At 40.6% G+C, this 13,739-nt stretch overlaps 2 protein-coding genes across 5 annotated transcripts; both read right to left on the bottom strand.

Moving 5' to 3' along the window:
* Nucleotides 1-601: 601 nt before the first annotated feature.
* Nucleotides 602-7,069, bottom strand: prkag3a (protein kinase, AMP-activated, gamma 3a non-catalytic subunit). 4 transcript variants are annotated; one of them, XM_085264917.1, is made up of 13 exons: nt 4,486-4,617; nt 4,343-4,382; nt 4,042-4,142; nt 3,842-3,923; nt 3,697-3,755; nt 3,319-3,379; nt 3,176-3,230; nt 2,966-3,092; nt 2,711-2,876; nt 1,442-1,479; nt 1,185-1,331; nt 905-1,097; nt 602-784 (listed from the first exon to the last, which is right to left on the bottom strand). In XM_085264917.1, exons 1-12 carry the CDS (start codon nt 4,501-4,503, stop codon nt 981-983), a joined length of 1,011 nt encoding a protein of 336 aa, XP_085121043.1. In that variant the 5' UTR covers nt 4,504-4,617; the 3' UTR covers nt 602-784; nt 905-980. The 4 variants fall into 4 exon arrangements, with proteins under 4 accessions (XP_085121043.1, XP_085121042.1, XP_085121044.1 ...); XM_085264916.1 differs by having other exon boundaries at nt 909-1,097; XM_085264918.1 differs by having other exon boundaries at nt 909-1,097; nt 3,334-3,379.
* Nucleotides 7,070-7,531: 462 nt separating this feature from the next.
* On the bottom strand, nt 7,532-13,676 carry cnppd1 (cyclin Pas1/PHO80 domain containing 1). The gene is made up of 8 exons (XM_085264528.1): nt 13,445-13,676; nt 12,849-12,951; nt 12,482-12,563; nt 12,258-12,378; nt 12,007-12,135; nt 11,852-11,913; nt 11,611-11,728; nt 7,532-10,753 (listed from the first exon to the last, which is right to left on the bottom strand). Exons 1-8 carry the CDS (start codon nt 13,505-13,507, stop codon nt 10,109-10,111), a joined length of 1,323 nt encoding a protein of 440 aa, XP_085120654.1. The 5' UTR covers nt 13,508-13,676; the 3' UTR covers nt 7,532-10,108.
* Between the last annotated feature and the right edge of the window lie 63 nt (nt 13,677-13,739).

Genomic DNA, 13,739 nt, shown 5'->3' with positions numbered 1-13,739 from the left:
GACCTGCGAGTGTATTTTATTTTGAAGGTAACTCCTCTTCCGATCCCAGTCCGTCGCAAAGACGGGTACACAGATGGGCGGACGGATCATACGGCCCGTCAACAGAAAAAATAGAGTCACGTGTTTCCTTGTTTACTGTGTAGAGAAGACGGGGTTAAAGAAAGCCAAAGAGTACCACCCCGTGGTTAGAGATACTGATTGTTATGCAACATTTTATACAATTTTAAACTATTAAATTTAACGTTTTTTTTTATCAAGATTTCCTCACGCACGTGCTTATTTTCGTTTCATATTAGTTGTTTTTAGAAAACAGATTATTTGTATTTGCACATGACAGAATTCTTTTTAAAATAGCAACGCTTATAAAGATTAAACAGATTTAAAATTTCATTAAGAAAAAACCCAAAGGAAATTAGACTTGAGGAAAAAGAGCTTTTGATGCTCACAAAGCAGGAGATGGATATACAAAGTTATCAGAGCTTTTTCAAGTATCAAAAACTGGAGTGACTTGCCACTGAAAATCTGTGAGATAAATTGAAGGCCAAATACTTGAGGTTTTTTTTTAGAGGCGAGGCACTGAAAAGACAACACAACAAGCTTAAATACAAATTTAATTGAGAAATGTTATCAAAATCAGTAAACATTTACTGATCAAATGCTGCTTTGTGTTGTGGAGCTGTGCAGATGCATTGAGGCATTAGGGTCCAGAAAGCATATAAACAGCAGTAGAGTTGGGGATTATTTCTTCCTGGTATGAGGGCTCATTTCAGTCACATGCCAATTTCTGTAAAACAAAAAAGAACATTTGTAATCACACTACTTAGAATTGATCTTGGGAGTATGTAGAAAATGAAACAAAGCATCAGTCAAACAGCACAAACACAAAAGAGGGTCATGAGCCAACCTGCCTGGGTGCACTGCCAAGACTCAAGCCTACACAGGTGCTAAAGGAGGGGAGGGGGGCCCTCTTTCCCCTGGTGCTAGGACAAGAGGGCATCAATACCTGCAGGGGTTAAGACCATTGCCTGCAGCAGGTCAGACAGAGAGATGATGCCTTTCACCACATCAGCCCTGTCCACCAGGACCAGCCGATGGACCTGGGATAAGCACAAAGGACTTTTCTTTTATTATCCTTTGACCTCATAATTTCACGATAAATCTTAAAGAGGCTGAAAAAAGTCTACCTCAGCTTTAACTATACGGTCTATAATGGTTTCCAAGGTTTCATATGGATAGCACTTAATAACTCCCTCAACGCAACATATCCGCTTTTCAACAGCCTCCTGCATCGTCATGTCCAGATTGTTGTAGGTCTTCTGGGCTGCTAGGTTCTGCAATGGATCAAAAACGGTATCTGGGAAAGTGTGTGTGTGAACAGTGCTTTGATATTTAAGGAAAATAAGTGGAGTGATAAATATAGTCACGTTAGATTTGTACTTACAATGACATCAAATCTTGAGTAGAGTGCCACCACTTTGCCTGGGAAAACAAATAGTTTGACAATGTAATAACCGGGTTACAAGTCTAACAGTCTTTATTGTTATAGTTTTTTTCTGTCATGTGTACACTGTTTCAGTGGTGGATACACATTAAAGCATGGCCAAAGTGTCAAATGAGGGGGGTGTCATGGTCCCTGGGTCTTGGATCCAGGGCTTTGTGTTCTTGGTGAGGATCACTTATGTTTTAATCGAGCTGTTTTGGATATTGGTATAGTCAATATTTTCCTTTGGAAATTATTATACCATCTGTTTAGTCTCTGTTTATCTTCTTGTTCTTCTAGGTTACGCAATGTTTTGTTATCGTTCTTTGTGCTCCCTTCCTGTTCCTCCGGCATGTCCCTGGGTCTGCCTTGTCACTCTGTGTTCCGTCTCCCTGGCTTTCTGATTTCCTCTTTTGTATTTCCATTTTGTTCCTTCTACCTTATCTCCATGTTTGTTTATCTTCTGTCTCTTTGTCAAGTTCCTATGGGTCTCTCTGTGTGTGCCCGCGTTTATTTTGATAGTGTTTTGTGTGCTTCATATTGTTTTAATTCCCCTGCTTTGTTATCCTGATTTGTTGCGGCTGTCTTCCCTGGTGTTTCCCCATCTTCCTAATTACCTGGTGAGTATTTAAGTCCTCGGTTTCCTGCTGGTCATTGTGTCCTCCCTTGCACACTTCCTTGAAGGTTTGTAGTGGTTGGTTTTGATCTGGATTATTTTGTACTCAGTTTAAGTTCTGCAGTAAAGCTGTTTCTTAGAGTAAACGTAGTTTCCAAGTCCTTCATTTGGGTCCAACACACAGTCAGCCTTGATAAGTGTATATACAAGTGATCACTGTGAGCCAAAAGCTCAGGCTTCAGACTGGCGTAAATTATTCTTTCCAGTAGGTTTTTCTTCACGGTATGACATCATATACAGTGGATGTCCCTCAGGACTTACCCATCTGCTGTTCAAGCTATTGTTTACAAGGGGCAGGCAATCAGAAGCATCAATCTATCTTTGGATTGTGGGAAGCACAGGGAAAGCATGCAAACTCCAAACAGAAATGCCTCTGGCTGACTGCTCACTTCAAACCTAAGACCTTCTGGCTGTGAGGCAGCAGTGGTAATGACAACGGCACCATCTCAATATAAGGCAGATAAGCATTATTGTGACCAGTGAATCGTGCAGAGCTACTCTTGTGGTTTTGTAGAATATATACATGGTGACAGCGACAGCTGAGTATAATGTACCGTGTTCATCCACCACTGGCAGCGCAGACACCCGCCTCTCCACAAATATAGAGAGGGCATCATAAAGCGATGCAGTTTGCTGGACAGTGGCGATGTTCCTGAAAGTTCCTATCCCAAGTTCCTGGATCGGCCTCTTTGTGAATGCAGGCTTGGGAGGTTTTTTCCCCTAAAAAAATCCAAACACCCATATTTGAAAAACAAAGTATCATGGTACTCAAGGCTACAAAAAACATCATAACTAAAGCTTTTGCTCACAAATATATGGAGGAACTTGAGGATTCTTTTGTGGGTCAGAATGTGCAGGACATTCCCAGACTCTGGATCGATTACGGGCAGCCTGTGGATTTTGTATCTGAGTAAGGAATAGATGGCTTCGAAGAGGCTGGATGGAGAAGAGATAAGAAGAGGAATGCCTGCCAACTGGAATTTGAAACAGAGGTGCCTCAGAGTGTTGTGTCCACTCACCTGGCCTCTGGAGAGATACTAATGAGGAAGTTATTGGAATACTGCAAATAAACATCTAAACAGAAGAGGAGAGAAACGGCTCAGATGAATTTCATAGACCTCTGGGCACAGATGATGGCATTCATTCCTGCTTGCATATTTACTTCGAAGGGAATCACCTCTCCATGTTTCTATCTTGTGGCTCTCAAGCTCATACATCTGAACCTTAAAAAAACAAAGACGACAGGCATTTTTATAGTTGCTAGCAAGAAAATAGGAACTTTTCTGTCATTTAATAGTTTATCTGTCACATGGGTGTAGTATGAATGGCTGTGCGGGAGGTCTTTATCCGTAGGACAAGTTGTAAAATTTACGAAAGTTAAAAGTCAGAAATGTATGCCCTCTTTCACATGTTTCTAAAACGTCCAGTGGGCCAGATTGGAGTTTTTCCTGGGCTGATTGTAGCCCCGAGTCCTTTGTTTAACTCTACAGTAGGGGCGTCCAACCTGAGTGGCTTCAAACTGTGGGAATTTAGTGCTCACCATGGGGGACTTGTAATAGCAGTGAAGGATGTTGATGAAATCTGTAATAGTCAGCATACCTGTGGCAGAGGAGGATTCACATTCCCATTATTACCAGTGAGTGAGCCCAGTCTACCATATCTGTCCCATTAATCCGTCATCTTACCCACAAATCTCTGCAGCTTGCTGTCCCATAGTGGTGCAGCCCTCAAGCCATTTGCCACCAGTGCATAAAAGGCTTTTTTCACCTTTTGGGGTTAAAGATTTTTCAGTCAGTGATGTTTTACAGGTAAATAACACTACTCTGTGACAATTCAATATGAAAGTCTAGATGTGCAACAGCTCATGGAAAAGCTTCAGGCTCACTTGTAGTGTGGTATCAAATATGACCAGTTTACAGCTGGTTGGAATGGCATCATAACAGCGGTGACTTTTCATGAATTTCATGTAGACTGTGGCATCAGCCTCTAGGAGAAAATACACCAGCTGGTCACAACACACTGTTTGAACAGGGTTCAGCAGTTATAGACGAGGACATATTCATGCGTGCACACACACAGCTACAAAATTAAGGAAAGTGCTAACAGCACAAAGCCAACAAATGCAAATACACATATGCACATTTCCATGCACAGATCCAAACCCAGACAACTGCCAGGCATTGTACCTTGACTCTGTATTTCCTGCTTCTTTTCTGGGAATGACACCTATAACATATATCACTGTCAACAAAATCCCCATGGCTACTCATTTCCTTGGTTTCAAAAATATTATCAACCTCCCAGACACCCCCAATCATATACATTTCACCTGTGAACGAGGCTCCATGACTCTGTCTTGTGTCCATGAAAAAGTGGTTTTCAAAGCAGGAAACTGAGACCGTTTGTTAGCCTTTTCTACAAAGCAGCTGGGTCTATATTAGGAGTTCTCAAATGGTATGTGTCAAGCCAGGAGTGTAGGGGAGGGGTAAGAGAAGCTTGGCATAGAGTCAGGGGGGAGGGACATCCCATATTCAACCAAAACCAGACATCTGTTTTCCCCCTCTGTAAAAATGCTCATCCAAAACGTTTATCCTGGCCCTTAAAAACATGGAATAGCTTTTCAACTGTTATGGGATCACTTAGTGCAATCCCATAAACCCTCATTTCTTCATATTTTGCCAGGAAAGTGTGATATACAAACATACTTATATATATATATATATATATATATATATATATGGAAATACAGAATATAAGGCAAAAATAGTTTGTACAATTCTAAGAAGCTCGAAAGTCAATATTTGGTCAGTATTAGACTACCGTTTATTCAGTCTGAACTCTCTTAGGCAGCGTTCTTGTCATGTCTTTATGTAGTGTTCAGGAATAATTCACCAGGATTCTTGAAGGACATTCAAAACTCTTCTTTGATTGTTTCTGCCTTTTCTTCTGTTCTCTGTCAACATGATCCCACGCTACTTCAATAATGTTGAGGTCCGAGGTCTAGGTAGGCGAATTTATCCGTGTGTTTTCCTACCCAGGTACGCTTTTACTGCATTGGCAGTGTGTTTGTGATAAATGAACCCACTGCCAATCAGACACTTTTCAGATGGTATTGCACAGTGGATTAAAATATGTTCCATCAATTTTCACCACATATCCAACACCACTGGCTGTAATGCAGCCCCAAACCATGACAGAGTGTTCTGCACATGGCTATAGATACTAACTGTTATACCTCTTTCCTGACCTCCTCCATAAATACTGAGGATGAGTTGAACAAAAAATAAATAAATAATTGAAAAATCAAATTTGTTCCCCTTCACTTGTCAAGTTTCCTCAAATTTTTAAGGATACACTGCACCCCCTGCCAAGACATTTCAGGTAAGAGCTCTTTGGGAATTACCCCAAAATACCATTTAATACTAGGGGTGCAACGATACACAAAATTCACGGTTCGGTTCGGTTCGATACTTTGGTGTCACGGTTCGATATTTTTTCAATACAAAAAAATGTTCATGCATTTTTAATTTGTCATTTATTAAAATTATAAATATATATTTTAACTCAAAAGTACAGTTTTTAAATTTAACCCTAACCCTTGTGCATGTTTTTTATTTTGACAGCGAATGCGCACCTGCGGACCACTTATGTGCAGCCCTGGTTATTTAGCTCATCATATCGCAGCCACAGAAATTCTTTTGTCCATGAAACCATAAAGCTGCACTTTCTTTTTGCCTTATAGTCTGATTTGTCATAACTTCTCCGTTTTGTGGTAAGCTTTTCTTTGGCTGTCACTTCTTCACCCTGACCTGTCTTATTTGGCTCAGCAGAACTGAAATGCTTTTACACGCTCACTCACATAAGCTCAGCGATTCTCTGCGCGATCAACCTCTCACATGTGTAAGCTGCGGGAGATTTCACTTGTCATGTTTGCATAGTAAGCTAACGATTAATAAGACGATGTCAGAGGAATTGGTGCACAAATTATCATCACTCACAGATCAGTGCTGTCGCTCTCTATACACAGTTCGCACGATTGCAAAGTGAAAGCAAAAAAACAAGCGCAAATTCAAACGCGACTTCAATATGTCACATATTGACAGTGGCTCACCGATGCCAATGACATAATTACCCAGCTACATTTCTGAAAGAATGCAAAAGCATTGACATATATTTTTCCTACAATAGCCCGACGGGCAGGGAAGAGAAAGATTTTGGTAGCCCGACTGAAAAAAATCGCTAGCTCCAGGACGTCGGGCTAGCGATATTGCAAGCCCTGTATCTGATTGAGGAATCACTCATCTTTGGAAAAGAGAGTTTATTACAGAGAAATGGCTCTTTCCAAAATAAAAGCTATACTATCCGCTTCTTCTGGGCTATATTCTCAGCAGCATAAGGAGAATCATGTGCTAACAGCTGTCTAAATGACTGGGCTAAAGTTAGTAGCATGCTTGCTTTTTTTTGTCTGCTTCCACTTGTCTTTGCACTACGATGATGTCGGCGTAAATGTGCAGTCATATTCGTTGTGTTCCCACTAGTGCTTTCAGGTTAATCTCGTTGAAATGACCTTAACGCCACAACACGGCAAATCTCCGTTAACGAGCTACCGCCGATCACTCCGTGCATGGGGCTAGACGGCCAACACGTTAACGAGCTAACTGCGCTAACACACTAGTTCACACCAATGTAATTGAGCATTGCATGGCACATCCAACATACTGTTTTACTTTAGTCCATGACTCGCTTACCTTCAGGGTCATACGTCACATGAAAACCAAAATAATTCCAAACGCCAGATCTGAATGAGGTTCAATTTGCCTGTTGCAAGTAGAGCTTAACTTCTGTCTCGCTAGCTTGCCCTGCGCTCTTCCTTCTGACTATGCTGTCTGTGTTGAGCGCTCAGTGGATCTGCGCTCGACAGTGCAGCCTAGGCGGAGTAGTCGAACACAGATTCACTGAGCGCTCAACACAGACAGCATCGTCAGAAGGAAAGTTGATAAAAGAAATTACAAATGTTGTATTGTTCGATACATACCGAACCGAAAGCACTGTATCGAACGGTTCAATATCGATACGAATATCGTTGCACCCCTATTTAATATCTGTAAGAAGAAATGGGAATAAATAGTGTGTTTTTGCAGTAGGCTGCAAACAAAGTGACTCAAGTTGTCTGTTATGTCTAGATACAACATTTGTTAATTCCTTGAGTTTGGTGCCCTTATTTAATGCTTGGGACATTGGTCAGAAGTGGTTTAGTCTGTTTTCTCTCATTTAAAGGTTAAAAGTTCAAACATACAACAAACATACTGTTTCACATTTACTGAGATTCAGCGTGGCTTCATTGTATGTCGACACAGAATTATATACAAAGTATCTCAAACAAATGCGGTCTTTATTCTTTTTTTTGCTACACATTTTACATTATTTGCATTTTATAACATGTACAAAATTTAAGGGGTTCACGATCCAAAGTGTATCAAATTCAAAATTCAGATCAATTTGTTAAAGGTTCAATTACAAAGGAAATGTAGATTTGTAGCGGTGTAGATAAAAATAACCATTTCCCCTCTGGTGTTGAAAACATGACAATAATGCAGTAACAATGCAAGATGATGTTCTACATCAATGAAAATGGAGCCAAAAAGTGCAAATCTCCCGCAACAAAGGAAGGTTGACATTTTCCTTTAAGACATTACATGCAAACAAAAAAAAAAGCTAGAGACTGCATGAAATCACAGGAACACATCCTTTACAAAGGTGTTCCACCTGGCTAAGACCCTGTTACAGGAAAGTGACGTAAGTATTATATTTTGTTGCCATATCACATCTGGTAAAACAGAAAAAAGACAAAAATCAGCCACCATAACCAGAATATGTGGAAACGGTGTGGCATGTGACAGTAACACAAAGACACGGTTTCAACTGTCTGGTCTCCTGTCCAACCATTTCTCTTCCATGATGTGGAACGTTCTCAAACCTAGAAGACAACCGGATTTTATAACTAGCTATCAGTGCCAACAGTATGTGTATGTGAATGACCAGTGTCTATTGCAATCCTCAAGCTGCATCAAAGAAAGGTATATGGCTACACGAAACGAATATGAATAAGAAAATTTAGCCTGGTTTAAGTCCCTTCTTCATTAAAAAAATAAAACAACTTACTATGAAACTTTCAACTTTCATATATGCTTGGTAACCACCACACACATTCATTAACCTGCCAAATGTGAACAGCTTAACGTGGACATGAAACACTACATATATAAAAGCTAATTTACACCATTGAGCCCTGCTCTCAAAAACTGACGTAGATTTAACTCTGTCTGTGAAACTGGCTTTAAAAAAAAAGTGCCCAAATTGAAAGTTTTTAGAATATGTTTAGCGCCATCTTGTGTGAGTACAGAACGTTGTGTCACTGTAGTTCATGTAAGCTAACTGGTAACAGAAACAGTAATTCAGGGGAAAATAAGGACACTTAAAATAAAAATCAGTTTAAGGGGATCACTTTTGTGCTGCCCCTGGCTGTAACAATGAGATTTATGTTAGAAATGAGGCTATACTTTCTACTTTAACTCTCTATCTCTTAAGATGTAAATGGCTCGTTGTTGTTTGGCTAGCTGCACTGAATGGGAAAATCCACCTGCTAGCTGTAAGGGCAGGTTTTTAAAGCTCTTTATAAACGAGAATAGTGTGGAGGAGAGCCTGTTTGAGTCAGCTGGAGGGTGTTTCAGCAGACCGACGACCGGAAGTCAGAAACTCTGATTTTTCCTCGTCTGGTCGTGTGTACCAAGCTGCACAATCAGCTGATGTGATCAGCGTTATTTTATGCATTTTTTAAAATCTTACAAGTGAGGAAAAGTAAGTGAAGGAGATTGTAATGTGGATGTAACCTGTGATATAAACTGTTTAACTGTGCTTGGGAAAAGACAGGACATTTTATTAGATAAAACAGCGCTGATCACATCTTGCAAACATCTGCTTTGTCAGCTGATTGCACAGCTTGGTGAGAAAAAGCTGTTGTGTTGGACTCCAGTTTGTCAGTCTGGTGATTCAAACAGGCTCTCCTCCACACTGTTCTCATTTATAAAATGCATCAGAAACCAAAACATAACGACTAACAGGTGGAGTTTCCTGTTTTGCGTGCAGCTAGCCAAACTACCTAAAACCACTTACTGCTTAAGAGACAGAGAGTGACAGTGGAGTCGATTTGTTAGCATGAAACTCATTGTTGCAGCCAGTGGCAGCACAAAAGTAACCCCCCAAACCGATTTTTAGTTTTAGTGACCCTGTTTTCCCCTGAGTTATTGGTTCAGTTATTAGTCAACTAACATAAACTAATGTAAGTCTTTTTTACTGCAACCAACCCGACGATATCACGGTCTATATTGACACAAGATGGCGCTAAACATGTTTTATAAACTTTAACTTCACTTAATTCGTAAATCCAGCTTAACAGACAGTATTACATCCATGTCAGTTGTTGAGAGCAGGACTCCATCATGTAAATTAGCCTTTACACATATAGTGGTTCATGTCCACTTTAAAAATTACCGCTGTGACACAGCAACTCGGAACACATTCAATTCAAAAGCCCTACAACAGCAAGCGACAGTGGCGAACTCTTAAAACAGAAGGGTGATAATGTGAATTTAGTTGCTGCAGAGAATTAAATGAACCAAACTTTACAACACTTGTGATTAATCAAGCATTGTGGTATTTGAATTGAATCAAATTTACCCTGCAGTATTTAACTATATAGAAATTTCCTCCCTGTGAACCTCTTGGAAAAGTGCCCAACTCCTCTCGTCTTTTCTCCTGTATTCTAGATCTGGAAATGTAAAAAAAAAAAAACAAAAAAAAAAAACAAGCCTTGAAGCAGTAGATGAGTGACAAAAACAATGCTGGTTTCATTTCCAGAGTCCATTACTACAGGATGAAAAGCTCTGCCATTTCTAGCCAGGCATAAGCAGAGCTTGGACTTTGTCAACTGGCAGCATAGACTTTGGGTGGCAAGGTCGCAGCTGTACAGGAGGAAAAATATCTAGATGAGAGTCCACACTTGGCTTGGTAGCACCGAGGAGGCTGGAGGAGAACCACGACAAATGAGGCTGATGGTTTTCAAAGGGGCTGTGAGGGAGGACTGATGAGGTGTTTCGAAGCCCGCAAGCAAGAGGAGGGAGTGTTGCGAGACAGCCAGGACAGATGAAGGACACAGGAGACCAGGTCTGGGAGGCTTCCACATCAGGTTTCGTTTCAGGATGTATATGACCCATCGAGGCAAGCAGGGAACCCCAGAGACACAATACAGATGTTTGTGTGGAAGATAATGGAGGCCTTTGACTGTGGTGTTGCCTGCTTCCAGGTGAGCCAGTCTGACGGTTAACACTCTTGTTGGCCAGAACACAACAAGGGAGGCGGCGGGCTGAGGAAGAGGTTTCTGGACTCAGGTTGGAAGCCAAAAAGTGGGTCAGGCTGATCTCATCTGGTGGAAGAAGAGACTGGCCTCCTCTAGAGAGACTGAGCTGGTGAATCACAGCACTGGTGGCAATAAGGCCAGCCACACTGGTTAGATAGACCAGGCCAAGCATACAGGATACCTGAAAATGAATTGAGATGAAGTCTTATGATGAAACGCAGAACTGCATTAAGGAAAACCCATTATGTTTTCTTTATTTTCTGTCACATATACACTGCTACAATGAAGAACACTGATATTTAATAGGCTCAAAGTTTAAATAATGAGGTCAACCTATGTATATTCACTATGAACCAAAAGAGACGGTACTCTTGGATGTCTACGATGGCAAAGAAAGATATTCGTCAGCTCAGGCACACAGCTCAACGAAGCCCCACCTACCTTTTCTTCAAACCATTTGTTTGAGAGGTGCAGCCAATCAGACAAAGAGTGGATTTAAGGGACAGCAAGCTGATGGCTTATTTCAGACAAGAAATTGACTGAGTGCCCACATGATGGCCCATAAGAAGGTAAAAAATATCCAAATAGCTTTTGCCCCCTAAAGAGCAAGAGCTATACTAAAACTTTGATGTTTTATGATGTTTTTATTGTAATACGTCAGCCTGTTATGGGATCATTGTGACATCGCAGGGCATTGTATTGAAAAAATAAAAAGTGTGTTAAAGAGCTCTCTCCATGCCCTTTAACTTTGGGGGGAAAAAACAGCTCAGAGAAACCATAATGAGTAATGCGTTATATTAAAGTTGACCTTGGGGAAAAAAAAACAACCGGGACAGACAAACAAACAAACTGATCCTAATATGTACTTCCTTCCCTTCGAGGAAGAGAAAATATGGAACTGGAAATGGGCATAAAAGGTCTCCTTCAATACTTTGTGCACTTTGCTTGGTTGTAAAACTATAAAATGGATCAATTAAAAAAGCACTTAAATATAAAGGCTAAATATTAACGTTGTAAAAATATGTGTCCTCTTCCTACCTTAGTAAAGTGCTGGTAGATGGCTGTGAGGGCTTGACTCCATACAGAGTGCTCTAGCAGCACACAGAGGTCAGTGTAGCTGAACCAGCCGCGTTTCATCCCCTGCCGCTCTGCAATGCTGGAAATACACATCACAAACAGATATATTTGAAATGAAAGGCTTTAATCAATCCTGTTGTGTTTTGTAGGCTAAATGTAAATTCTTGTAAATGCTGGATTTTAGTGTTGAGTTACAACAAACCTGGTCTCCAGTTGACTTAGTAAATCAAAGAAGTCATTCGGGTCAGCGAAGAGGCTCCACTCCTTGAAGATATGACAGGAAGGTTTGGACACATCATTTGAAGCAAATGTTCGTGCAGGCACACCTTATTTACACACGCACACACAATCACTTACAATGGCGTTCAAGAAGTTCATCTCCAGGTTGTTGACAGTTTTGACATCCAACTTCCCAGCTGCTCCCCATTCATCATTGAACACCTCCTCTTCTTCACCTTCATCATACAGGTACTTGCTGGCAACCATCTAAAGCATGAATAAAAGTTTACAGTATTTCATGGCACTATCTCGACATTATGCTGGCTTAAAAAAATAATAAATCATAACAAAATCTCACTTAGAATGACATCTGAACCCTAAAAACATACCATGGAGATCAAGAAGAGGTCAGAGGAGGAGATCTTTTGGAGGTATTCAGGGTTTCTATGTCTAAGCCTTTCTATGTAAACAAGAGCCAGCATCATGGCACACGGAGAAATGCAGGCCTCCCTGAAACAAAAACAAATTGTTTTAGGGACATGATTTAGGGACAATCGCCCATTTCTAAAAGAATGAATAATATCTGTCTACCTTTACTTAGTACAGCACAAACCTGGCAACATGGGCAGCATACTTCTTCTGGAGCTTTCGTATTGGGCTTGGGGCAGACTTTTGGAAGATTTCGACGGCAATATCTGAAAGCAGAAAGTCAGAAAAAGTCAAAAAGAAAGCGGGCTCCAAGTGTGATTTTTATAACCCTCTTTTATCAGTGGTTCTGATCATTTAAAAAAAGACATTGTTTAATATACAAACTATGCTTTAAGCACCTGAAATAATATTAACAACAACATTAAACTGTCTTATAATAAGTCAGAAAGAAGAATTCATCCGGAACAGATTACTTCTAAAGCAGAGCCAAAAACTTTATATGTATAATAAATTTGGCTAAAGCTTTAAGTGACAGTAGACGCTTTGCTTACCTGTAACAGGGCAGGAAAGGGCATCTAAAGAAACATCATTGTCCAGGCCATAATATAATCGCTTTCTCACTCTTTCGGTCAATTTCTGGTGTCCAGGAAGAAACTATACGAAACACAAAATCCCAAATTAGGTATATTAGCTTGACTATTATGGAAACTGTTGGGTGAACTTAAGCTGCTAGGCGATATCAACAAAGAAAAATAAAACAATTAAAAATGATACAAAAAATTAAAAAAAACAAGCTTAGCATATTTAAACCAATGCTAAAATGCTAACAGCAGAGAGTAGCTCTTGTTTACCATAACTGCTGCTAGGCTTGGGCTGGCCCGCAGCTCGTCGGCGGAAGTCTAAAATAACAGCTACCACTAGCATTATGCTATCAACGGACGCTTGCTTACCTTAAGGTTTTTAAGATTTACACATGGTAAGACTATTTGTACAGGTGAATACGTATCACACAGAAGAGTAAAGCATCTGTCTTCGCCTACTCGGCCAATATTTTGGGACAGGAGCTTCAAAGTTTACTCGCATAAGTCAGCTAACGCTAGCTAAGGCGCCTAGCCTTAGCTAGCGTGGTGTTAGCTCAACAACTTACCGTGAACTCTTGGAAATCCGAGAACTGAAATGTATTCTCGTTAAATAAAGCGTCGAAATCCATATCTACGACAGGTTAAACATTAGTCCGCCAAATAATGAGAAAAGGACAACTTGGCCTGGCTCCCTCCTGTTTGGTAAAGCTTGCAACGCCCTGACTGAGGGACACAGACGGTGACAGCTGAAACCTCCAGCTGTTTCCCTCTCTTTCCGGGCACATACAGATGCTGGGACTCCAGGGGGCGCAGTCTGCCGCTGTTACACGAAAGTTAAATGCAGGTCAAAAGTTTTTCTTC

This window comes from Mchenga conophoros, linkage group LG23 (genome assembly GCF_057382185.1).
Source record: "Mchenga conophoros isolate Kocher_MC1m ecotype Shallow Benthic linkage group LG23, M_conophoros_male_GT1.1, whole genome shotgun sequence".
Classification (NCBI taxonomy): Eukaryota; Metazoa; Chordata; class Actinopteri; order Cichliformes; family Cichlidae; genus Mchenga; species Mchenga conophoros.
Note: the sequence above shows the minus strand (reverse complement) of the source record. Positions and strands in the feature narration are given on the sequence as shown.